Below are 26,535 nucleotides of genomic sequence, written 5' to 3' on the forward strand. Positions count from 1 at the left end.
TTTTTCTAGAAATGGGGATTATATTGTCAGTAATTTTAGAGGGAAAATGTCATTGTCCATTTTCATAGTTAATGTGGTGACCAGGGAAAATAGGGTCTTTTAGAAGTTTTGAAAGTAATTGGAAAAATTTTACACTTGATTCCTTTTTTTTTTTTTTTTTCTGTTGGGACAGTTTTGTGCTAACAGAATTTGAAGCATATAATACAGTTTTGTTGGAAATAATCTGTTTACCAAGCTTTCAAAAGGAATGTCTTTATCTAGTTTATTATATATAAAATACAACTTGTAAAGAGATAAAACATTATATTTTTCTTTTTAGATACTCTAATTCTTGATGTTTCTAATATTGTAGAATATGGTGTACTAAATAATAGTTTTATTGGTTTTTATTCCCTTATACATTTATAAATAATAATTAGATTTTTAGTATTGAGATTTTTATTATATTTAATATGAAGGTATTACTATTTTCATATTAAAAATTTTAAAGGTTGGGAACAATTGTAATTTTCCCCATATTAAGATCACTTTGCATAGTTTCTGCTGGCATGGTCAGTTTTACTGCCACTACTAATGTGCCTATAGTTACCTGGATAAGTAGGATTGAGAACGGACTCTGGAAATATAGTGTCATTGCTAGGTAGCGAAAAGGAACTGCTGGAGCTTATAGATTATTCTTTTTGAGTGAGAATATTCATAGTTACCAGTTTTCTCTGGGCCCATTCAGTTGCAGGGATGTAGGTAGAGGGTTCATTTAAACAGGATTTGGGTGAGAGTTGAGATTGAGGGGGCAAGGAACTTTTAAGGCAATATAGCAAAGTAGTTATGATAATAATGGACTATTGGATTTAAGCAGAATAAACAGAAGAAAGAGAATATCCAGTGATAGTGAACAAGGTGGTAACATTGGTAGATTGAAAGATCTTAGTGGTGTTGTAGGACTGTTGGAGAGAATTTTCAGAAAAAGATAATTGGTGGAAAGAAAGTAGGATGTGCAAGTTGAGGTTGTAAATGGGTTTCAGTTATTAGTAATGACAGATTCAAAAGATTGTGTAAGTGAGAACTTGATGTAGGATAAGATCACTGGAGAAAAGGTAGTGTAAGTGTACTGGAAAAATCGTCAGTATTAATGCTGAAGTCACTCAGAATTATGTCGGGTGATGTCAGAGAGAGTGACAATGAGAAGCTATAAAAATAAGGAAATAGAAGGAAGTAATGAGTTGGGGGCAGCAAATACCTAGAAGGAGTTAGAGTAGTTGGTGATACAGTCTCATGACTATAAAAGCTAAATAACAATGAGAATAGTCCTGATGGTCCGTATGGCAGAAAGTGGTAGATGGTTGTGAGTGTTTAGTGACATGAAGGGCAGGGGAATGTTTTCTCAAGAACAGGAAGAGTTCTTGGATTCCGCCTTGATTTTTGCTGGAGTTCTCCTGATTGAGTCTCTTGACCTCGGCTAGATGATGGACCAGAGATGATTTTCTGAAATATAAGTATTCTTTTGGTTCCAGCCAAATGCAACTTATTAAGGTGTATTGGGGCAGAGCAGTCTTATTTTAGGCAGTCTTTTTACCCTGGAGAATGATGGCCTGCAAGGTGGTGATTCTGTTCTTAAGTTTCTGCTGGCTTCCTTCCAACTGCTGCTGTTAGCCTATAAGGTGGTGTGCTATTATACCAGTTATTTGACTTCTGACTGTGGAGAAGTGGTAGGAAGAAATCAATTCTAATATCGGCTTCATATACAATGTCACAAATATGTATGTGTGTTTATACCTGTATATGTTATTTTATACTTATAAATATATTAGCTTTATATATTTTATTGTGTAGATGAGATACCCATTAGACAGTAGTTGAGTACCGTAATCATAATGTTCAAATGCTCAGCATCAGTGCTAATATATTGATGACAACAGAGTGCCAGTGTGTCTAATATTATTAATAATATCTGAAAAGTATATTTTACTGGATTACTATATAATAGAGGCTGCTGAATATGTATAAATAAAGATTTTATTTATTTGAGAGAGAGAGAGAGAATGAGCTCAAGTGAGGAGGGAAAGGGGAGAGGGAGAAGAAAAGTCCGTGCTGAGTAGGGAGCTGGACTTGGAGCTCAGTCCCAGTACCTATATCATGACCTGAGCCAAAGTGAGGCAGCCAACTGACTGAGCCACTCAGGTACCCCCCCTTAGTATGTTTTGAATGGAGGTGTATCCTAATTCCTGTCGTGGTCAGATTATATTTGTTATTTCTCAAATTTGAATAATATCAAGGATATCAACTGATTTATATGTTGAAGTGATATAATTGAACTAAATTATGTATTGAAGCAAAACTGTTATTTTGACATGTTTGTTATGTGGTGGACTTACAACCATATTGCTAACAATTTCACAGCTCTTTTTACTTTTTAAAACTGAAAATCTTGCATTGAGTAAATCTTAAACTGTTTGAACAGTGATAATAGCACATTTCTCTAAGTATGTGAAATATTTTATCAGAGTGTTAATAGAGTTTACGAGTTTCTGTCTTCAGCTAAAAGTGGAATTATTACCATGAGTATAGTAAGTCTTCAACTTAACTCTGTGCCTGATTTTTTTTTTTTTTGGGTGGGGGTCAAAAGTTCTATCTGGGGATGAGTGAAAACTAGTTATAAATGAAAACTTTCAGAAAGTGACAATAACTACTAACACTGCTAAAGAATTTCTGATATGCTAGTCTGAGATTATTTTGGTACTGTCTGTGATTGGAAAAATTTGCCAAATGCCATTGAAGAGCAGGTATAAAATCAGTTTTTCTTTCCTTGACAAACGTTTTCACCATGTATTAAGGCAGTGTTAACTGCATTATCAAACAGTCCCCAAATTCAGTGACAAAATGTACTGAAAGCTCATTTCTCATTATGTAACAGTTTAATGTGAATATTCATCAGACAGCTTTTCGCAGTTCAGGAATCCAGGGTACTTTATTTCATACTTTCCCAGGTTGTCTCCCACTAGCAATTCAGAAGGGGAAAAGAGCATGGAGGATCATTCTTGTGCACTTCCCGACTGCTCACATTCCTTCAACTTGAACTTGGTTATATGTCACACCTAACTTAGAAGGGAGCCGGGAAATTCAGTCTAGCTTTATATGCAGGTTGATGAGGACCTATTGGTCAGTGGCTGCCAAACTATGCCAAGAATAAAATTTTTTTTTCAAATAAGATTTTTGAATAGTTTAAAAACTTTTTTTCTATTGGTTAAGTGATATACTGATATGAAGGTTTTTGGGACATTTATGTATTTTGGTAAACAAATTTGTTTTTGGTAAACAAATTATCCCTTTGCCCCCATATTCTTTCTTTTCTTCTTTCCTTTCTTCCTTTCTTTCTGGTAGTGATGAGGTGTGTGGGATGGGGAAACCAGGTATAGTAGACATTTACGGAAAGTTCATCTGAAAATTGATTGTAATGATTTAATCACAGGGCTTGTCTTTTGAAAGGCTAAGTTAAATAGTTTTTTATTTGGGAGTGGGATCTCAGTGTCCATGCTTGTGTGTTTCTGTTCACGTCTGTGTGTGAGAGATAGCAGTTTGGGCTTGGGGGTTATTAAGATGGTTTCAAGAAATGCCATGATAAAATCAGAACTATAGTTTAAAATAGTTCTTTTTAAAAAGTTTTTAATTTAATTCCCATATAGTTAACATATAGTGTTATATTAGTTTCAGGTGTCAAAATAGCTCTTTTTTATGTGTGTATTGGGAGGTGTCTAATTCAACTATAAGAATTTCATCAAATGGTAAATATACATTTATTTCATTGAACTTAAATTTGCCTATGGTAAGTGGTAAAATAGATTCTTATTAACTAAAATACCAACGTAATAAACAAATCTAAATTAAGGCACTACAAACTGACCCATTTATGACAAAATAAGAACATAACATGCTAATTGAATAGGAAGTTAGTTGCTTATCACATTGGAACAGAAACTAAACTTTTGAAAGAATATAAATTAGTTTCATCCATTTTATATGACAAAATATTTTGTGAGCAGTAACTCAGTGCATTTTTTTACTTATCTGCCTAGTTGCTGCCAGGGTCAGCAGAAGGATTTCCTCCTCATACACGTTGTTATCTTAAATAGATAAACCATTTTCTTAGCCATGAGTTAAGGGAGAACTAAGTCAAAGAATCAGTTCACATTCTTAGTTACTGGAGTTTGGACTATCCTGATATGGGGGTAAAATAAAATAGCACAAAATTATGGATATAGAAATATTAAACTATGAACTTGATTTTATAATAACAATTAAAATAAGTAGCAAAATTCCAAAGGATCAATGTGCTATTAACTGGAAAAGATACTTAAGTATGTGTGTAAACTTGCCTATGAGTATGACTGTATATTTTTTATTTATTTATTAAAATACATGTTCTTGGCATGGAGGAACTTCACCTGGTGATTCAGGCAAACTAGATTCCAGTAAGAATCTGGGCAAGGCTCATTGGGTATTTTCAGTTAAAATTACATTATCAGAGGAAGGTATTGTGATGATTATAATTCTGAGCCTTCTAAAAGGTGATAATTGAAAATCTGGGGATATTACATTGGAAAACTTTTCAGCCTTTGTGGTAGATTCTTATTAGATACATGTTATTGGGTGGTGGTGTGTTTTTACTTTCCCAAAGTCAACCTTTGAAATGCTAAAATAATAAACATACTAGGTTTTTTTTTTCTCATTTGGTATTTCAGTTGTATTTTCCACTTTGAAGTCATTTGAATTTGTTCTACCTCTTTTAGTCTTGATTTTATTTTGAAAATTTTACACTTAAAAAAAAAGTTAAAGGAATTGTGCAGTAAACATATATATCCTCCTCCCAGATCTGCCATTAAAATTTTTTTTTCTTTTGTTTTTACCCTTCATACACTTCTTGGAGAACTATTTGAAAATAGGTTGCAGACATCATGAAACTTCACTGCTAAACACATCCCCTAAAACACACACTCCCTAAGAATATTTACATTTTCATAAATAGCTACAGTAGTATTTCACCCCTATAAAAATTAACATTAATCCAAAAATATTATTTACTATGTCTATAATAAAATTTCTCCAGTTCTAAAAATACATTTGTTTGCATTTGTATATTATGTCTCTTTTAATATTTTAATTACCAGGCCCCCACACCGTTAGTTATCAACTTTTTCTGTTTTTTTTTCTTTAAGTGACATTGCCATTTTTCACATGTCTAGGTCAGGGACTTATAGGATATTCTGCATTTTGGTGTATCTGTTTATTCATGATGAGATTCAGTGAATATATTTTGTTAAGAATATTGTGTAGGGAAAGATAGATATTCCTTAATGCATCACATCAGGAGGCACATCTTTCTACTACACGGGCTTATTAGCTTGATCATTTGGTAAATGAAATGATAATTATTATATCTTTAGTGTGAAGATACCACTTTCCTTTATAAAGTAATAAGTAATCTGTGAGGTAATACTTTCAGAGTCTATGAATATCCAGTTACCCCATATCTTTCACTCAGTGGTTTTAATACCCATTAATGATGCTTACCTAAATCACTTTATACTTGTGGAGTTATAAAGTGGTAACTTTTTAACTCTGTCATTTCACATTTATTGACTGGAATTTTATAGCTTTTGCAGTCTTGACCTCTGATAAAAAAAAAAAACTAAAGTTTAAGTCAGAGCTGTTAATATCAGTAAATGTAGGTTGTCCTGTAACCCCTGTCTCTTAACTGCCAGATTAAATTAGTATTGTACTATTTAATTAGTATTTCCAAAGAAATAGGTCACTAGTATCCACTTCAGGTTCTAGATTTTCTTAAGAAACTACCTGCAGTATTTCTAGTTATAATTCTTTGTACTGTATCTTAAGCTACTTAAAAATTTTTCAGTGTTTCCCTTCTCACCCATGTCTCAGTATTTTATTTTGATAGTTCACTGAATTATGGTAGCTTGATTAAATTATAAGATATGGTCATGATTAGGGAGAACCCTAACAAGGAAGAGGTATGTGAAATTTGAGAGAGTGAAATAAATTTTTAAATGACTAAAATGGAACAGCTATCTAGAAATAGAACCAATACAGTTAAGAATTAATCACTGTTTAATTATAAAGGGAAAACAAATGATGATAAAATAGTTATTGGCTTTTAAAGCATTCAGTTGAGTTACACCTGGAAGAAATTTAAACAGTCTTTTTCTGTGCCATGGAACATGTTTGAAGGACACTTTTCCTTGTGGCCAGTTGGTAGTCATTGAAGGAATTCAAGCCAAATAGAATATTATATTAGTCTAACTGTATTTCAGATTGAGGTATACATTTGCAGCATAGGAAACTTAATGTATTTGGAGGGAAAGTTATAAATTACAAAATGAAGTAAATTGCAGTATTAACATATTTTATATATCTGAAGTGGGAAAGATTGGGAAAGTTAAACCTAGAATGAAGAATGATTATTGTCCTTTATTAGAATTCCCAAATCCTCTATATGATGAAATTGTAGAGACCAGTGGTATTTTATTGAGGGAGAACTTATGAACCTGCCAGGTTTTAAATTATAATGCTCAATAAGCATGTATGGCTTTTCTTTAATTTTGAGTTTTTCATTTGTAAGATGATTAGTAATCTCTAAATATGTAATAGTAATGACATTACTTTTTTGTGTTTTAGACTATCCCCATAAATATGGCCCACAGGGGGGCTGTGCAGATCATTCAGTATTTGAAAGGATGAGGAGGTACCAGATGACTGGTGTAGAGGAAGTATCACAGGTAAGGATTTTAATACTAGCTTGCATTTAAGAAACGGAAATGAACTTGGACATGTATTCCTGCATTAAAAATGTATGTTTTAGAATTTCTGAAAGATTTATATCACAATGGGGAAATACTTATATATTTTTATGTTCAAAATGGCCAGGTAACTTGCCTGTAATAAAGACAAGGTGCTGAGATTGGAATACAAATCTGTATGATTCAAAAAACATTAAGTTACATATCCACAAGATACTCTGTCTTACATGTTTTGTTGGTCAGATTACAAAAAATTTAGTCTGAGTATGTGTTTTGTAGAAATATTTGTATTAGTATGAAAATTAGAGCAACTGGATTCCCTTGGTTTGCCTGGGACTTCCCCAATTTAATACGAAAAATCACATGTTCCTAAGCAAACTGAGATAGTTAGCCACTATAATAAAAATCAGAAGGTTGTTGATATATGTATATTTATTTATCTAATTAATTTATTTTTAAAGTAATCTCTATGCCCAGTATGGGGTTCCAACTCCACTTTTGATATTTTAAGTTTTTTTTTCACCATTTGACTGTTAGGGTTTTTTTTTTATTTTTTATTTTTTTGCTCTTTTTTGCTCTTTTTAAAAATAGTTCAAAACACAAATTTAAAATGAAAATTGTATTTATGGTAAAACATTTATTATGTATTTTGGCATCTTTTCTAAATGTAGTAAGATGGAATAATGTTGCTTGAGTTTTTTGAGTCACAAATGCAGAAATGTGTGTTTCTTGATCTGCAAAATGGCACAGATAGTTCTATTTCAGGTGCATCTTCCAAGTCCAAGTGAGATTTTATTCTTGCATTTGTTGAATGATGATTTATCAGTCTTCTGCCATATGTCAGAGACTGGTAAGTTCTGCAAGTATGTAGAGATGAAGATGAAAGCTTGTTCTCAAAAAAGTTAATACACTTGACCTTTGAGCAGCATGGTGGCTAGGGGTGCTGACCCTTGTGTAATTGAAAATCTGCGTATAACTTTTGAGTCCCCCAAAACCTAACTACTGATAGCCTCCTTTGCCTGGATACCTTACTGTTAACATGAATAGTTGATTAATGTATTTTGTATTATATGTATTATATACTGTATTTTTGTAACAAACTAAGCTAGTAAAAGAAAATGTTACTAAGAAAATTATAAGGAAGAGAAAATACATTTACAGTACTATAGTTTATGTATGGAGAAAATCACATATAAGTGGACTCACACAGTTCAAACCCATGAAGGGTTTGTTCAGGGGTCAACTATAGTTTAATTGGCAACAGAGAGAAACAATTAAGAGCAGTAAGAGATAGAAGAGGATTAAGCATAGGGTGATACTATACATTTAAGAGGAATAGTTAATCTAGCCTAGGAAGTATTTGAGGACAGTAATCAGAAACTAGAAGAATAAGCAGAAGTTAGATTGGCCATGAAGAGATAGGAAGACAGGAGGAACAGTATATACAAAGGTCAGACAGATAGCAAGACCAGTAAAGAATTTTTAACTCCAGGGTGGGGTACAAAACTAGAGGCTGGAAAACTAATTAGAAGTGTTTGTTACTCAGTTGAGAATAGTGGCTTGTACTAAGGTATTTGCAATGTGGATAGAGAGGACAAGACTACAGATTGTTAAATATAAGAGAGTTTAGCAGTGGGTAGATATAACATTCATAAACAAAAATAGATTGCATTTGTTTATATCAGCAGTAGACTACCAGATAAAGAGGACATCATTAATAATATCAAGAATATCATGTATTGAAGAATTAGAGTAACAAAGAAAGATAAGGCCTATATAAGGAAAATTATAAAACTTTGGGAGAAAAATATAAAAAGATTGATTTTAAATAAATGGAGAGATATACCATAGTTGTGGAAAATAATACCCAATATCATTAAAACTTCCATTTTCCCCATATTGATTTGTAGGTTCACTACAATTCCAATATAAATTACAACAGGGTTATTCACAGCAGAGTGATGGGTTAAAAATGTTATATAGAAAAGTAAAGAAGAAGTAGGGCCCACACTAAAGGTGGTAAACAGGAAAGAGGGATTTACCCTGGAAGATATTAAGACTTACTAGAGTAATTGAGAGTATGATATTAGTATAGGATGAACAACTCGACCAGAAGAATAAAATTGAGTGCTCAGGAAGCGACCGATAACATGTGTGAAACTTTGTTATGTAGTAGAGGTGGGATCTCAAATCAGTGAGGAAAAGTAGAGATCATTGAATAAGTGGAGCCAAAAAAAAAAAAAAATGCTTGTCCGTTTGGAAAAAAAATGAAGTTAGGTCTCCATCTTACATAATATTTAAAATCAAAACTCTAGGTATATTAAAGTGTTAAATGTCTAAAAGGAAAATTTTATAACTCTTAGTGGAAAAAGTAAATGGAGATTTTCCTTCCAGCTGTGCTAGAGTAACTGTTAAGTTAGACCTCCTGTAATTATATGAGGACTGAACTGAACAAAATATATGAAACAATTATTTTCAAACATTGGGTAATAGGCAGTGAAGGACTGAGATCCAGAGAGGGGAGAAATAAATCTCTGTGATTTCTGTCATTTTTTTGACTAGAGAAGGCAAAATTTTAGGTATAGCACAGGGGAAGGGATCTTAGGAAAAGTAAGAAGTACATAGCAGTTTTGCTGAGTTGAAGAGACAGGTCAAAATTTAGGAAGGCTGAGGTGTCTGGATTTAGGACAGAGTACCTGAGAAGAAAGGACTACACTGAGAAAAAGCTCCAGATATCTGACAGGGATTACCTTGAGTCTTAGCTGAAAACTAATGTGTACATGCACAGCATGAAATTGTATTAGACAACTACCAAGAAGGACAAACTACTGGAGAATCTATAAATTGAACAACTGTAAGAAATTACACTTGTTTGAGATCTCAAGCTATGCTAGGAGTAGATTGGCCTCACCCTAGAGTAAAGACTACTTCAGACCTGCCTTTATTAGGCTGAAAAACTAAGGTTGAAAAAGATCAAAGTGATTTTCAAGTAAATTAGCTCCCCATCAGAATAAAGCTCAATAATACTTGTTAAAGGAGGACACAGAATGCAGATACTCAACAATGTAACATTCATAATGTCTAGGATTCAAAAAACATTACTAGATGGCAAAAAGATGAAAAATGTGATCCATAGTCATGAGGAAAAAACACCCAGATGGAAACAGAACCAGAAATTGCATGCAAGGACTTTAAAGCAACTAGTATTAATATGTTCAAAGAATTACAGAAAAACATGTAGGACCAAATGTAACTTACAGTACTGTGAAAAGTGCATTTTCTGACATGAAAAATTTAATGGATAGGCTTAAGATCAAATCAGTTACTGCAGAAGCTAACATAAGAAAACTTGAATAAAGGAAAGTAAAACAATAGAAACAATCCAAATCTAAGCTCAGAGAGAAAATAATTGGGAGTCCAGGGAGGAGGGACTTTTTTGTTTTTTCCAACAACAAAGATTTGAAAAATTACCATTTTCAGTATTTTAAGATATGAAAAAAATTTTAATCCGTAGCCTAAGAAGCTCTTTGAAGCTCAAGCAGTATAAACACAAAATCAAATTACTGGAAATCACTAGAAATGAGAAAATTGTAAAAGCGGCTATAGAGGGTTGCCTGGCTGGCTTAGTCAATGGAGTATGTGACTCTTGATCTTGAGGTTGTACATTCAAGCCCCACATTGGGTATAGAGATTACTTAAAAATAAAATCCTAAAAAAAAAAAAAAAGAAAGCAGCCATAGAAAAGATACATTTACATATAGGGAACAAATATAAGAATAACTGCTGACTGCCCATCACACACATTGCAAACTGAAGACATACATGGAATGACATTTTTATGTGTTGAAAGAAAAACTGTCAAACTAGGATTCTTTATTCTGTGAAAATAATATTGAAAAATGAGAGCAAATTAAAAACCTTTTTTAGACAAAGCTAAGAGAATTTGCCTCTAGGAGATTTACATTGCAAGAAATGTTAAAAGACATTTTTCAGGTAGAAAAAAGATACCAGATAGAAATGCAGATTTATACAAAGAAGTGAAGAGCATAAAATAGTAAATATATAGGGGTGCTTGGGTGGTGCAGTCATTTAAGCCTTTGACTCTTTGTTTCGGTTCAGGTCAGGATCTCCGGGATGTGGGATCAAGTCCTGTGTTGGGCTCCATGCTCTGTGTGGAGTCAGTTTGTGACTCTTTCCCTCTCTCTTTCTCTCTCTCTCTCTCTCTCTCTGCCCCTCCCCCCTGCTTGCTCTCTCTAAAAATAAACAACAGCAAATACATAGGCAAAATGTAAAGGACTTGTATCATTTAAGTATTTTCTTTAAGAGGTAATTACTTAAAATAGTAACAATGAAAAATGTGTTTATAATATGCGAAGAATCAAAACTTATGATAATGGCACAGAAGATAGGAGGAGGGAAAGTGGAAGTTATTGTTGTTTCTTATTGTGCAGGAAGTAGTATATTTGTGGCAGCTAGACTCTGCTATTTAGAAGTTGGATATTGGAAACCTTAGTGCAGAGGTCAGCAAACTACAGCCCATAGACCAGCTACTTGTTTTTGTAAATAAAGTTAAGTATTTAGTATCAGTCCTTTTAAGAAGATGTTTGCAACCTGACCTGGAGTTATCATTGAAAGAAAATAAAGGAGATACAGTTAACAAGTCAATAAAGGGAATCAAATGTAGTTGACCCTTGAGCAACATGAATTTGAACTGCATAGGTTCACTTATATGTGGATATTTTCTTCTGTAAATACTGCATAGTACATAAATTACAGCATTGTAAATGTATTTTCTCTTCATTATAATTTTCTTTTCTGTAGCTTATTTTATATATGAATATAGTATATAATATATATAGTATGCAAAATAAATGTTAACTGACTAGTTATGTTATCAATAAGGCTTCCAGTCAATAGCAGGCTATTAGTATTTAAGTTTTTGGGGAGGAGTCAGAAGTTATATGCAGATTTTCAGCTGTGTGAGGGATTGGCATTCCTAATCCCTGGATTAAGGATCAACTGGAGTTTAAAATACTCAGTTAATCCAAAAGAAGGTAAGGGGGAAAATAAGAACAGAACATATGGGACAAATAGAAAATAAACACCAAGATGGTAAATTTAAACTAATCACATTAATGATTACATTAAATGTAAATGGACTACCCACATTGATTTCAAAAGCTGAGATGGTAAGAGTGATTGAAGCAAAACCAAATCTGTCTAAAAGAAATGCAATTTAAACGTAAAGATACAAATAGTTTAAAAGGATGGCAAAGCAGATATCATACAAGTACCAGTTGTAAGAATGTTACAGTGACCATATTAATACCAAAGAATGTATATCATTTCACAGAATATTACTGTAGACAAGGATAATTTTTGCTTTGTCAAAGAGAAATAGTCCTAAATGTCAGTTAATAATGCAGTAAGAGAGTTATAAAATAATTAAGAAAAAAATTGACAAAACTGAGCAATGAAAAAATCTACAAATTATAGTTGAAGGTACACTTATTTCTGAGTAGACAAGTTGATTGATATGTTGATAGAACAAGTAGATAGAAAAGCAGTTAGGGAATAGGACACTTGAATACCACTCTGAACCAACCTGATAACCTAATTGACATTTATAGAACTCTCCACTCAAAAGTAGCAGATATACGTTAAAGTGTACATGAACATTTGCTAATATATGCTAAGCTTTAAAAGAAGTCTCAATAAATTTAAAAGGATTCAAATTATATAGAATAAGTTCTTAGGTTTCAAGGAGATTAGAAATCAGTAACAAAATATCTGGAAAATCTGAAATTTTTGGAAATTGAGTCACATCTAAATAATGCAATTGGAAACTGTTTTGAAGTGAATCATAACAAAAACACAAAATAATAAAATTCATTAGATTCAGCTATGATGAATAACCACTGAAAGAAAATTTAAATGCAAGAAATGTTAAAGGATGTTCTTTGGGTAGAAAAAGGATACCAGGGCAGCCCAGGTGGCTCAGCGGTTTAGCACCACCTTCAGTCCAGGGCCTGATCCTGGAGACCTGGGATCGAGTGCCACGTTGGGCTCCCTGCATGGAGCCGGCTTCTCCCTCTGCCTGTGTCTCTGCCTCTCTGTAAGAAAGAAAGAGAGAAAGAAGAAAAGAAAGAAAAGAGAAGAAAAGAAAAGAAAAAAGAAAAGAGACGATACCAGATGGGAATTTAAATCTATACAAAGAAGTGAAGAGTGCACAGGAAACATTGGCTAATCATGTTTCTAACAATTAGAAAAGAAGAAAGATCTAGAAATCAATCTTACAAGCATCCACCTTAGAAAGCTAGACCAGAAAGTGCAACTTAAACTCTAAGTTTCCCTCTATTTCTAAGTAAAGAGAAGGAATAAAGTAACAAGAGAGAGATCAATGATACAAAAACAAGAGGGAATCAACAGAAAAGATTAATTGATAAACTTCTAGGTAGTCCGATCAAGAAATTAAGAGAAAACACAAAATATAGTATCAGGAATGAAAGAAGCTATTACTACATACATTGGTAGTTTAAATTTTTAGCACATTGAGCCAAGAAGTTCAATAGCTAATTTAATGGGCAAATTCTTTTACAGATCCAAATTAACAAAACCAAGCAGAAATAGAATAGTAGGTGTGTATGATGAAATTAGGTTGATACTTAATAAGTTTCCATCAAGGAATGTTCAGGCCCAGAGAGAGTCTCACCATGGAAGTGTAAGCATTTAAGAAAGGAAAAATACCAATCTTATACAAAACATTTAAGAAAATAAAGGAGAAGGGAAAACTTAATATATTCTGGCAGACCAGCATTACCCTGATACCCACACCAAAGACATTACAAGAAAACTAAACTATAAGCCAGTATACTTTAACAAAATATTAACAAGTCAAACTTTGCAATATATAAAAGAAGATAACATAACATGGTCATAGCATAGTCAGGCAAGAAAAAGAAATGAAAGGCATATAGATTGTAAAGGAAATAAACTGCATTTATTTGTAGGTAACATTGGGATTATGCTTAGAAAATTGTAATGAATCTAGGAAAAATTATAAAATAATTAAGTAAATTTGCCAAGGACGTAGGATAGATATAAAGTCATTATGCAAAAATTAGTTCTATTCTATACACTACCAATAAACATTTAGAAAATGAAAATTTAAAAAGCCCTCCAAAAATATCATTAAGATTATAAAATACTTAGAATACATTTAATAAAATATGCACAAGACATATATATGAACACTATAAAACATTGCCAAGAAAAATTAAATATCTAAATAAAAACAAAAATATAGGGCAGCCTGGGTGGCTCAGCGGTTTAGTGCTGTCTTCGGCCCAGGGTGTGATCCTGGAGACCCGGGATCTAGTCCCGCGTCGGGCTCCCTGCATGGAGCCTACTTCTCCCTCTGCCTGTCCTGTGTCTCTGCCTCTCTCTCTCTGTCTCTCTGTGTTTCTCATGAATAAATAAATAAAATCTTTAAAAACAAAACAAAAGAAAAATCTACTGTGTTTATTGTTTGGGAGACTCAGTGTGTTAGTTCTCCCCAAATTGTGCTGCAGAGTCAGTGCAATCCCTATCAGAATCTCTGAGTATTTATCTAATAATTGATAAACTGATTCTGATAGTTAGGCTGAAATGCAGAGAACTTAGACTAGCCAAAAGAATTTTCAAAAAACAAAACAAAACAAAACCCCAAAACAAAGCAAGGGCATTTGTACTGCCTGATTTTAAGACTTACTATAAAGCCATAGTAATTAAAGATAGTGTCCTCTTGACTTAAGGATAGACATTTAAAACAGTGGAACAGAATAGAATCCATAGGATCAGATTGATTTTTGCAAAAGTCCCAAGGTAATTTCAAGGAAAAAAGAATAGTCTGACAAATGGTACCGGCATAATTAGATATCCATATGGAAAAAAAGTTGAACCTCAACCTATACACTATACCTTATACAAAAATTAGCTGAAAATAGAAAATACATCCGTATGCTTAAGGATAAAACTTAAACTTCCAGAAAAAGAGGAGAAATTTTTGTCACTTTGACATAGGCAAAATTTTTTTAGGATACAAAATTTATTAGTTGGGCTCTGTTAAAATTATAATTTCAAAAGACACAGTTAAATAAATGTAAAAAGCCAGAGACTATGAAAAAAATGTCAGCAGTACAGCTATTTGATAGAAGGTGTCTCAGAATATACAAACAACTATTTTACTCACATAAAAAAATGCATGAACTCCAGTTAAAAAATGGTAAAACGTTTGAAAAGATATTTAAAAATATATTGTATTTTAGGGTAGAGAAACACTTTGAATATGACATAAAATCTTTTGACTATAAAAAGTTTGATATATTTCACTATATGAAAATTAAGAGTAAAAGGCACCTTAAAGCAAAGAGAGTTATAAACTTTGAGACAGTATTCACAATACCTAAAATTTTTTTTAAATTTTTATTTATTTATGATAGTCACACACACAGAGAGAGAGAGAGGGAGGCAGAGACACAGGCAGAGGGAGAAGCAGGCTCCATGCACCAGGAGCCCGACATGGGATTCGATCCCGGGTCTCCAGGATCGCCCTGGGCCAAAGGCAGGCGCCAAATCGCTGCGCCACCCAGGGATCCCTACAATACCTAAAATTAACAAGAAATTGTTTTCAAGAAATAGAGTAATCCTTTTCCTGTTTATAACAGCTGATAAAAAACAACCTGGCCTCAAAATATAAATTTTTTTAATATAAATATTTTAAAAGTACATATATATACACATGTATGTTTATATGTGTGTGTGTTTGTGTGTGTATTTGGAGGTATTGGAGTGAGTATAAGGCTATAAAGAATTATGGGGCTAGATGTTAGGAAAATATGAGAATGCCTAGACATGTGAGCATGGCCTTTGGGGCTTTTTTCTCCAGATGTATCTTCTAGTTCCTGATAAGGTTGCTGAGAGACTGAGAAGCCAAGTAGAACTCTAGATTCTTGAAGCTAAGGATAAAAATAGTACTTAAGGCCTTCTCAGAAGGGCTTTAGGATGGGATCTTGAAGGGCTATCCCTGGAGTAAGGATGAGTCAAAAAAATCCTACCTTCTTCTATCCCAGGGATTAAAATTTTTACTTCACAGCTACTTAATCTCTGATTAGAATAAAGTGATCCAGGATTACTAGTTCATCAAGCCTAACTGATTGCCAGAAGCAAAAATTAATCTTGTCTTGAGAAAGTGTCATCACCTGAAGTCTAAATTTATATCTGTGGTTTTTCATGTACATTATCTAGCATTCAGTTAAAAATAATAAGCATATGAACAAACAAGACAACATTGTAGAAGAACAAAAGGAGAAAACTATTGTATACCAAACATCAGTGATACAAGAATAAATGACACAGAGTATATATCCTCAGAGGACTTACATTCTAGCTGGGATGTCAGACATGTAAACAACCTGAAGGTTTCCAGGTAATGAAATGATCAGACACAGATACAGACATATGTTCAAATACATAAAGAAATGGAATTTAAAATGATAGCAGAAAACTGAAAATGAACAAAAGAGTTGATGAAAATTCTGAAATTGAAAAATATAACAGAAATTAAAAATTTGATAGGTTTAGATCTAGATGTTGTATATAAGAAAACAGTGAACCATTAGAAACAAAAGGATAGAAAAATTCAGAAAAGAGATAAATGGGGGATTCACTAAAAAGGTCTAGCATATGTGTAATTGATATCTCAGGAGGGAAAAAACATGAAATAGGGACAGTATGGCAGAGAGTTTTCAAAGTATAACAGAAATACCAACAAATTTGGTAAGCTTTGTAATTAGAGTCAGATAAATACTTTCCAGTGAAAGTAACACCCTAGCAGGTCACCAGAAAAGTCTAAAAACCGAAAGATATATACTCTTAAAGCAACAACAACAACAAAAAAGTCCAGTTGCCTTCAAAGAAGCAACAGTAGAAATGACACCTCAGTTTTCATTGGAGACAGTTGAAACCAGAAGACAGTGGAATGTGCTGAAACTGAGTAACCACCATCCTAGAATGCTATACTCAGTGACAATAGATAAAAGTAAAATGAAAGCCGTGACAAGAGAACAGTCAAACATGGAGTTGTCAAGGGAGAAGGAAAGTATAAAACGTGAGTGTAAATTTGGAATTGTGACTTAAAATCTAATTTAATTTGAATTCTCCATTACTTGTCATCAAAGTTCACTTAAAATGGAGCTCTTAGATGTCAGCAAATGTTTAAATGCTTGGATCCAATAACAGTATAATTCTTTAAACAAATATATACTGAGTATATCTACTCTTTGCCTGCCAAGTCTGCGTTAGTGATAACAATATAGCAAGAAGCAAACACAGAGATAATTTCTTCTTTCTGAGTCTCATATTTTAGTGGTTGAAGTAATAATGGGCTGGGGACAGAAATTAAACTAATCACCATTCAATAAACTAAAGTTGTACTATGTAAGGGACCTGGGTTCTGTGAGGTGGTACAATTGATGAATTGACCTTTGCTGAGTCTGAAGGAAGAAGTTAGTTAGGTCAGGAGAGTCAGTAGTAGCATATGCAGACTGGCAGGAAATAGATGATGCTGGAGGATTGGAAAGAAGGCCTGTGTAGGGTAGCACAAAGAGCAAGAGTTGGGTTCTGTGGTAGAGTCTCTTTGAAATAATACAGAATGAGAAGAAACTGGGCAGGTAAGCAGAGACTGCAATGCTGATTTGGTGGCACATGTAAAGGATTTACGCCTTTATCCTTAGAGCAGTAGGAAGCCATTGAAATCTATTATGCAGATGGATAATATTTGCAAATTTGCATTTTGAAAAATTACAGCGTGGAGAATAGAGTGAAAGACAATAGTACATACAATACTCTAGGTAATAAGTGATGGTAGCTTGGGCTGATGTGCGGGCACCAGAGATAATGGGCAAATTCCCTAAGTATTTAGGAGATCAATTTGACAGGACTGGGTAATAGATTGGGTGTTAGAGGGACATAGAGGAAGATATCAAAGTACTATAAACAACTATAAAACTTGCTTTATATTTAAATGATTACATATTAAAAGGTAGGCTTTGAAAATATTTAAAAATGAAAGAATTGCTTGAATAAATTATAAATCATACAGTGGAATGTTATGAGACTGAAAGTGAGATTTATGAAGAATTCTTAATGGTGTAGAGGAATACCTATGGTGTTCTATAATAGAGCAGAATATGAAATTTACATAATGTGTATTCTTAGATATACAGATTTATGATAATAGTGAAGCATACTAATTATCAGAAATGACTTTTTTGACATATAGACACCTCAAGAGCATTCCGTTAATGGTCCAGAACACCTGAGGAAAAAACGTACAACTTCAGCTGAAAGAAATACTTGTCAGCTTTATATTCAGACTGATCATCTGTTCTTTAAATATTATGGAACACGAGAAGCTGTGATTGCCCAGGTATTTATGATTTTGCTACTATTTTAAGAGTTCGCATGTTCTCTTACTGTTTCATTACACCTATGTTTTCTTTTAAGAATTAAAGTTTGGTATATCTCTTTTTGAAAAAAAAAAGAATACATATTTTTCAATAATTATAAATTATGTAGGATAAGTACACAGATGACTGAAAGGCCAGCTAGGATATTTTAGAGTCCTCTAAAACAGGTGTAAGAAAATTTTTTTGTGAAGTTGATGACACTGGAGCTTAGCTTTGAAAAGACAGTGGAATTTTCAGTTGTTGTTCCTTAAGGAGGGAAGAATAGAGGAATCCTTCCAGTGAGAAGTATTTAATTCCTATCCTGTATTCCCATTATACTTAGCACTTGTTTTTTTTTGTTTTTGTTTTTGTACTCAGTGCTTTCAGAGTTGTATTATATGGGTTTGTGTCTTCTTAATCCTTATTAAAGTAAAATTTTTGGAGATACCCTTCAAAATGTCTTCCTGTTGAAGCTTCCCAGTGAGAGTTTGATTAATGAATTTTGACTCCAAATTTGATTTGAGGCTAAGATGATGCAAATGTCACCAGTATAAATGGTGAAATCATTTTGATGGTGGTAATGAGCATAGTTTTAGATGTGTGAAAGCCAAGTGGCCATTCCTTAGGATATTGAAAATGTAGACCTGGACCTTGGGAGAGGTTAGCCGAACGTGAAGCTTTCTATACAGAATTTGAAGGTACAAAAGATATAATTGAAATAAGGGGAGGGAATGAAATTAAAAGGGAAGAAACTGGGGGATAATATCTGTATATAGTGAATAGGATGAGGAGGTGAAGCTATGGAATAAAACATAATAGTTAAACAGGTAGGGGATGAAATGGAATTAGCCAAGGAAGAAACAAGTTTAAAACAAAATGCATGGCTAACGTATTGCAGAGATATCAAAGAGAATGACTACAGTATGTTAATGTAGTAGATGGGGGGAGTCCTTTCACAATGTATACATATATTTTAAACATCTTACAGTTTTATTTGTCATTTATACCTCAGTAATACTGGGGAAAAAATGACTACAGAAGGTAGTTGGTTTTTAGTTACTAGAAGATTATTGATGAGTTTTAAGCTGATAGAGTTGTGAGGTTGAAAACATTGCAAACAGTATCGAATGGGTTGGCCAAAGCAGCAAGGGTTTTAAGAAATGTGAGAAATAGAAGCAAATATGGTGGCTTAGAAATAGTATGGAATATTTGAGGGTGAAAAGAGGACAAAGAATACATGAGTAAGTTGGTAGGAAGAGGAAAATGATCTAGTAGAAAAGCAATGTAAGATTGATAGGAAACAGTGTTCTTGAAGGTCCAGTAAAGATTGGGATGAGAATAAAGAAAAGTTTTCCTTTAAGGAAGAATTATCCTTTGAGGAAGACAGAAATGGATGAAAATAGAAAAATTTGAAGATGAAGAGGGAAGGAAGTCAAGATGAAGTCTCAGTAAAGTATGAAGTATAATCATCTGTGGAGTAATGTTTGTACCCCTTTGGGAATGGAGTAGAAATAGAATTGGATAAGGAATTACCAGGCCAAGCTGAGGTTAGATAACATGAATTTATAATGGACCCTGTCAGCACCTTTAGGACTTTATCAGTTTGGCAACCTGGGCTACTTTTGAAATTCTTGTTAATACTTCTACTTGGCTAACTTAAGTTTGTATAATTTCTTTGAAAATAGCTTTAAAAGAATATATACATGTTTTTACATAAATTGCAGCAAGAATACTTTTTTATAAGTGAAGATGAGAAAGTAGTTTAGAAGCCAGAGAGTTTAGTTGGGCGTCATCTAGGTAAATAGGAGAATCCCTTTGTGTTCTAAAACCATGTTTAATTTCCTTCTAAAATTTAGCAAATCTTAACGTATCTTCTTTATATTTGCATTACTTCTCTCCCCTCACCTCCTAGAATAAAACTTTGTAAATTTATAGGGACCTTTTCTGTTTTGTTCACCATTGTATTCCTAGCACCTGAAACAGTGCCTAGTATACAGTAAGCGGTCAACACAACTTAAAGAATGTGTACTAATGTAGCACTAGAAAGCTTGAAGTCAGAGAATGAGTGTCCTATATTATCATGGAAGTTCTTTTTTTTTTTTTGAGGGAGAGAGCACCAGAGAGTGAGAACGGGGCACTGGGGTAGTGAGAGGGAGAGGAAGAAAGAGAGAGAGAGAATCCCAAGTAGGTTCAATGCCCAGTGCAGAGCCCAGTGTGGAGCCCAATCCCATGACATCAAAATCATGACGCAAGGAAATCAAGAGTCAGATGCTAACCAACTGAGCCCCTATCAGTGAAGTTCTCAAAGGAGATGTTTGAACTGAGTCTGATGGATAAATAAAGATAATCTAGGCATAAGGAAATAGCATGTGAAAAGGCACAGAGGTCTGACCTTACAGGATTGATTGAGGAAACAGTTTTATATGATTAAAATAAAAGTGATGTTTGTTACTGGCGAGAAGAGCCTGGAAAAGGCACAGAATCTCCCCCTTCCCCAGCTCACTAATCTGTTTCATCTGTTCATCCAGTACATGATGCAGACGTTTTAAAATTTGAGTATGGTAGAACACGAGTAATTCTTGATTTGGGAAATGGAAATTCACAGCCTTTTTCACATTTTCACATTGCCTTTAAAATGTTCTTTTTTTTTTAAATCTATAGATATCCAGTCATGTTAAAGCGATTGATACAATTTACCAGACCACAGACTTCTCCGGAATCCGTAACATTAGTTTCATGGTGAAACGAATACGAGTAAGGAATTTCAGTAGTTCATAATATTAAAAAAGAGAAACAGTAAGGACCGTGTTTACAAAAAGAGAGATGCTTACTTTTTTACTTCATCTTTATGCATTAATAGTTTATTTTATTTTATTTTATTATTATTTTTTTGCATTAATAGTTTAAATTGTATTACTGATCCAGTTTTCTTTACTCTTGGCTTTTACACATGCATGAAGACACACACGCAGGGGTACCTGGGCTTGTAATTTAAGAATGAAATCTATAGGGTTTTAATCTGGACAGCAGAAGAGGTACTGTCCCACTGTATTGTATCTGATGAGCATACCAACTAGAAAGCCCTAGCTTCTCAAGAACTACAGGTAACCCAGTACTTGATACCCCCACACCCTGCCTATTATCACGGTTACCATTTCCTAGTTTCTTAGTGTCCTATTTAGTGCTCCAGAGGAGGGAAGGATAGATAGAATGGTTAGATAAAATTGGAAGTTGGAAAAACAGTACTATACCCTCTTCTTGTAAATTCATGGTACACACTAACATATCTCAAATTTTGAGGAGTCCTTCAGGAGAGAAACTCATGATTCCTTCCTTCCTTCCTTCCTTCCTTCCTTCCTTCCTTCCTTCCTTCCTTCCTTCCTTCCTTCCCTCCTTCCCTCCTTCCCTCCTTCCCTCCCTCTTTTCTTTTTTCTTTTCTTTTCTTTTCTTTTCTTTTCTTTTCTTTTCTTTTCTTTTCTTTTCGAGAGAAAGAGAATGAGCAGTGGGGAGGGGCAGAGAGAGAGAGAGAAACATACTCCTCACTGAGCAGGAAGCCCAACATGGAGCTTGATCCCAGGACCTGGAGATCATGACCTGAGCCAAAGGCAGACGCTCACTGACTGAGCCACCAGGAGCCTTGAAACTCATAATTTTCAAAACTAATTTGACCATAGAACCTTTTCTATATTAATGAAAACTGAGAGTCCAAAGAACTGTAGAACACATTTTGAGAAATGCTCACCTAGAGCCACAGGGTCACTGATGATTAGTTTTAATGTTTTAAATTTAAATAAGTCGGTATTAAATTACTAACAAAATTGGGTTGTTTGAAAAATTTTCCAAATGTGAATTCTTTCTGTGTATATAGCTTTTAAGAATCTGAACTCATAAACTAGATAAACAGCTTGAGTCTAAAAAAAAAAAAACCATGTTACAAAAGTATTTGCCATAGGGCTTCTTTATATTTGCACTCCTGGTTTTCTTAAAACATGATTGACTAAATTATAATTTTTGTTCATGCACTTTATTTATTTATTTATTTATTTATTTATTTATTTATTTAGATTTTATTTATTTGTTCATGAGAGACACACACACACACACACACAGGCAGAGACATAGGCTGAGGGAGAAGCAGGCTCCATGCAGGAAGCCTGATGTGGGACTCAATCCCAGGACTCTGAGATCACCCCCTGAGCCAAAGGCAGACGCTCTACCACTGAGCCACCCAAGCGTCCCTGTTCATGCATATAATATATCTAATAGCATGGCTAAAGGTGGTCCTTACTTAGTAGCATGATTAAATGTTAAATTGAAGTTTAAGGTGAAATGTGGTTTGTAAATAAACAATATAATAATTGTTCATAATCACTTTCATGTGTTTTGAGAGTAATTTAAACCCTTAAATGAGCTACTAAAAGTGATAATAATTATTGTTTAGTAAGCAAAGCAATAAAATGCAAACTAGTGAAAAGTAAAGAATATCAGAACAAATTGTAGTGGAATACATTTTTTTTAGTATAATGATTTGCATTATGATGAAATGCATGAATATATAAACGGATAGTATGGCAATTGGTTATTCTCAGGCTTTTAACTGAGACTAAAATTTTAGTTTTAATCTCATCTGAAGATTCCTTGTGAACCATTAATTTGAAATTTGTATCAATAAATATATAAATGTTCTCATTTTTAGTATAAAGTAACTAAAATTTAGATGTAATTTTTATTGTAGCCAATAATAGAAATATCAAAAAATTTCAGTTTAGTGGGAAAAAGTCATCTATAGTATGTCTCTAAGCATGGGCTATTTATAATACATAGTGTGATTGCTTTTGGAATTTTTTGTGTTAGATGACCATTGCTGATTGTTTTCAGTTGTTAATGGATAAACCAGAAATCTATCCTTAAGCAGTTGCCCTCAGTAGGGTTTTTGCAATTCTGCTTCTGAGCCTCTTGGCTTTACTGAAGGGTGTGGATCCAAAAAAGACTTACAGTTCTTGTTTTATCAACTGTTATAGTCTCCCTTTACTATGAATATTTTCAGTAAACTGAGGCCTGCCTTCTAAAAAAATGTTTACTTTCATGCATATCCCTTTTTATTCTGTATCAGCAATTATATATGTAATTCTCTGACTTACTTGGGAATGCCAAATTGTTCTAGGAAAGGCAGGGGTCTCTGAAAGGAGGTAGGGGCCAGTAAATGAAAGCTTTTGTTTCAGTAGAAGTTTAGTATCAGAACTGATAATTCTTCAGATTGTGAAGGAGGAACCTGTACTAGGAGTACCAGCTAAGTATCAAAAGAAAATTCTGGAGGAACTCAGCTTGATACAGTAAGAGAAGAGAATTGGGAGTAAAAAAAAATGTTCTTGCCCACATTCAGGGAAAAAAATTTAACTTGCTATTTGTCAAGCTAAATTGACTCCTAAGATTTTAGGTAAGGAGAAGCAAGGAAACAATTTGTTGAATTGATGGTCTTGGGTTAGATGTCTATTTTATGTTCTAGTAATTAGCTAAAATTTAGGATTTTATATCCTCATACTTTCCAATGTGTGTAGGAGATTAGTACTAAAAGAGACTTGCTGAGATGATTAAATTTGAGAAACTGTACTTCCTTTATTAGGAGTTTTGAAAGCAGGGCGCCTGAGTGGCTCATTCATTATAGTGTCTGCCTTTGTTTCAGGTCCTGATCCCAGGGTCTTGGGATCAAGTCCTACTCCTTGCTCTGTGGGGAGCCTGCTTCTCCCTCTGCACCTCTCTCTCATGAATAAAGAAATAAAAATCTTCATTTAAAAAAAAGTTTTGAAAGCAGAACTTATTTTTCCATCTCAAGTGTTCAATGTTCAGGAATCTGGTCAATACTTGCCCAGAAATTTAACATAATCAATTTTAATTCTCCTATTCTGCCTTTCTTCTTTCTTTCATTTCTTTTCCTTCTTTTCTTTTCTTCCTTCCTTCCTCCCTCCCTCCCTCCCTTCTTTCTTTTTCTTGTGTCTTCTGTGATCAGCTCAGGGATGGGAGCAGTGGGAACAATTGTAGAAGCCTTAATTCAGGCCTGATTTCCCTTGGGCCCCAACATGTTGTCCAGGCAGATGCAGAAGAAAATGAGCAAAGACTTTTACACATAGGCTCTGCTAACATTAATTGTTTATTTAAACAATTGTTTTGGATTTTAGATCAACACAACTGCTGATGAAAAGGACCCTTCAAATCCCTTCCGTTTCCCAAATATTGGCGTGGAGAAGTTTCTGGAATTGAATTCTGAACAGAATCATGATGACTACTGTTTGGCCTATGTTTTCACAGACCGAGATTTTGATGATGGTGTTCTTGGTCTGGCTTGGGTTGGAGCACCTTCAGGTAGTTTATCTATGTCTTGGCTTAATATTTTTGAAACAAAAAGTAATTTTCAGGGGACATTGAATTTTACAAAAGTATAGTAGAAACTGATGCCTGTACAATATCTTAATTTAAAGAGCTTGAGTTAGGCAAGAGTCACAATCATAATATAAGTAGAAAAATAGAATAGCTTTTTATTTTGAAAAGAGTACTAACAGGGAGATAGCCGGACGTTTGGTACATTCACTGTCTGATATAATTTTATGAGAAAAAAAGGTACTAATTTCTGAAAACAAAAATGAAATACTAATTTTTTCATAAAAGTTATTATTTTTAATTTTAAAAATCTTTTTTTTTCTGGGAAAGAGGCCTTAGAATTACAAGGGGAAAATTATGTTTTTGCTTCTCTTCTGCAATGAGATAGAGAGCAGAGAAACCCCAGTCAGAAGCAGTAGATAGAAAAGAAGGACTGCCCTTATTATTATTTTATTTATGGCTTTTATTTTAACAAAAGGTAAGTGTTGCCTGACACAAGATGTAAACAGGAGGGCCTAGTACCCACAGCTCTGCTAACCTCACCACCTGAACCCACAATCTGCGGGGGTCTCTCTGCCTTAACAATGAAAACTACTGTCACTAAGAAAGCTGGGATAGGATAATCCCCTTCCCATTACAGTGGAGGTAGAAGGTCTGTAATTTATAGTCTAATAAATTAGGGGGCCTAATTTAGAAAAATACAAATTTATTAATTGAAAGATTGAGTAGAAACAATCCCAGATTCTGAATAATAATTTTGCCATATAGAGTTTGTTCTGTCATCTTTTGAGCTATATATGATCTCTTCTGATATATCATTTCTGTCTTTTTAAAGAATTAACTTCTGCTTTATGCAGGGTAAGGGAACCTTTTCTATCCCATTCCTATTCTTTAATTAGCTTATTGTTTGATTTGTGTTGTGTATTTTAACATCTTAAGTAGTACTGTATTTTAGCTCTTATAGTTCTTGCTTATTTTTTACGCCAGTGATGAATATTCCTTTTACAATTTTCAAAGCTTCTTTTATTATTCTTCCACATTTTCATGATGTCATTAATGTGCAAGTTTTTGTCATGAACTGTATACATTATAGTATAATATTTTTGGAGATTTATGTTTGTCTCTTATGTTCATCTGTCCTGGTTTTGATACTTGCATTGTTAGCAGATTGTATAATCAGTCTTTCCTATGGTAATTTCACATGTTTTATAACTTTTATATTCTGAAATTTCTTTTTCCCTTCTTGTCCAAGTTGGATGATTCGGGATGCCTGGGTGGCTCAGCGGTTGAGCCTCTGCCATGGGCTCAGGGCATGATCCCTGTCTGGGGATTGAATCCCACATCGGGTTCCCTGCAGGAAGCCTGCTTCTCTCTCTGTGTCTCGGCCTCTCTGTGTGTCTCTCATGAATAAATAAATAAAATCTAGAAGAAAAGAAAAGGAAAGATAAATAAAACATTAAAAAAATAAGTTGGATGATTTATTACAAAGTTTATTATTACTTCTTATTCATTAGTAAGTAATGTGAAAATTCAAGGATTCACTTGGGGTTTTTTTTTGTAATGTACCATTAATAATAGTAATTTGCTATATTATTATCAATTACTATTGATATAGTAAATTACCACTAATATATTCTCAAAGTATGCTCCTTAGACTAGCTGCATCAGCCTCACCTGGGAACTTGTTAGAAATATAAATTCATTGGCTCCCCCAGGTCTACTGAATCAGAAACTAAGTGTGGAGCCCAGCAATCTTTGTTTGAACAAGTCTTCAGTGATTCTGATTTGCATTCAAGTTTGAGAACTACCATATTCATATTTTTTTCTCTAAGGAAACTTACTCATGGCTCCTGGGCAAGTAATTG

At 33.7% G+C, this 26,535-nt stretch overlaps 1 protein-coding gene across 1 annotated transcript in view; it reads left to right on the top strand.

The window, feature by feature from the left end:
- Nucleotides 1–26,535, top strand: part of ADAM10 (ADAM metallopeptidase domain 10) — a 128,273-nt gene that overhangs the window by 65,513 nt on the left and 36,225 nt on the right. The window contains exons 5-8 of the mRNA XM_055320071.1: nucleotides 6,688–6,788; nucleotides 18,130–18,276; nucleotides 20,957–21,049; nucleotides 24,472–24,655. Coding sequence (XP_055176046.1) covers nucleotides 6,688–6,788; nucleotides 18,130–18,276; nucleotides 20,957–21,049; nucleotides 24,472–24,655 — 525 coding nt within the window. The remainder of the gene's footprint in view (nucleotides 1–6,687; nucleotides 6,789–18,129; nucleotides 18,277–20,956; nucleotides 21,050–24,471; nucleotides 24,656–26,535) is intronic.

Source organism: Nyctereutes procyonoides, unplaced genomic scaffold, assembly GCF_905146905.1.
Source record: "Nyctereutes procyonoides isolate TBG_1078 unplaced genomic scaffold, NYPRO_anot_genome, whole genome shotgun sequence".
NCBI lineage: Eukaryota > Metazoa > Chordata > Mammalia > Carnivora > Canidae > Nyctereutes > Nyctereutes procyonoides.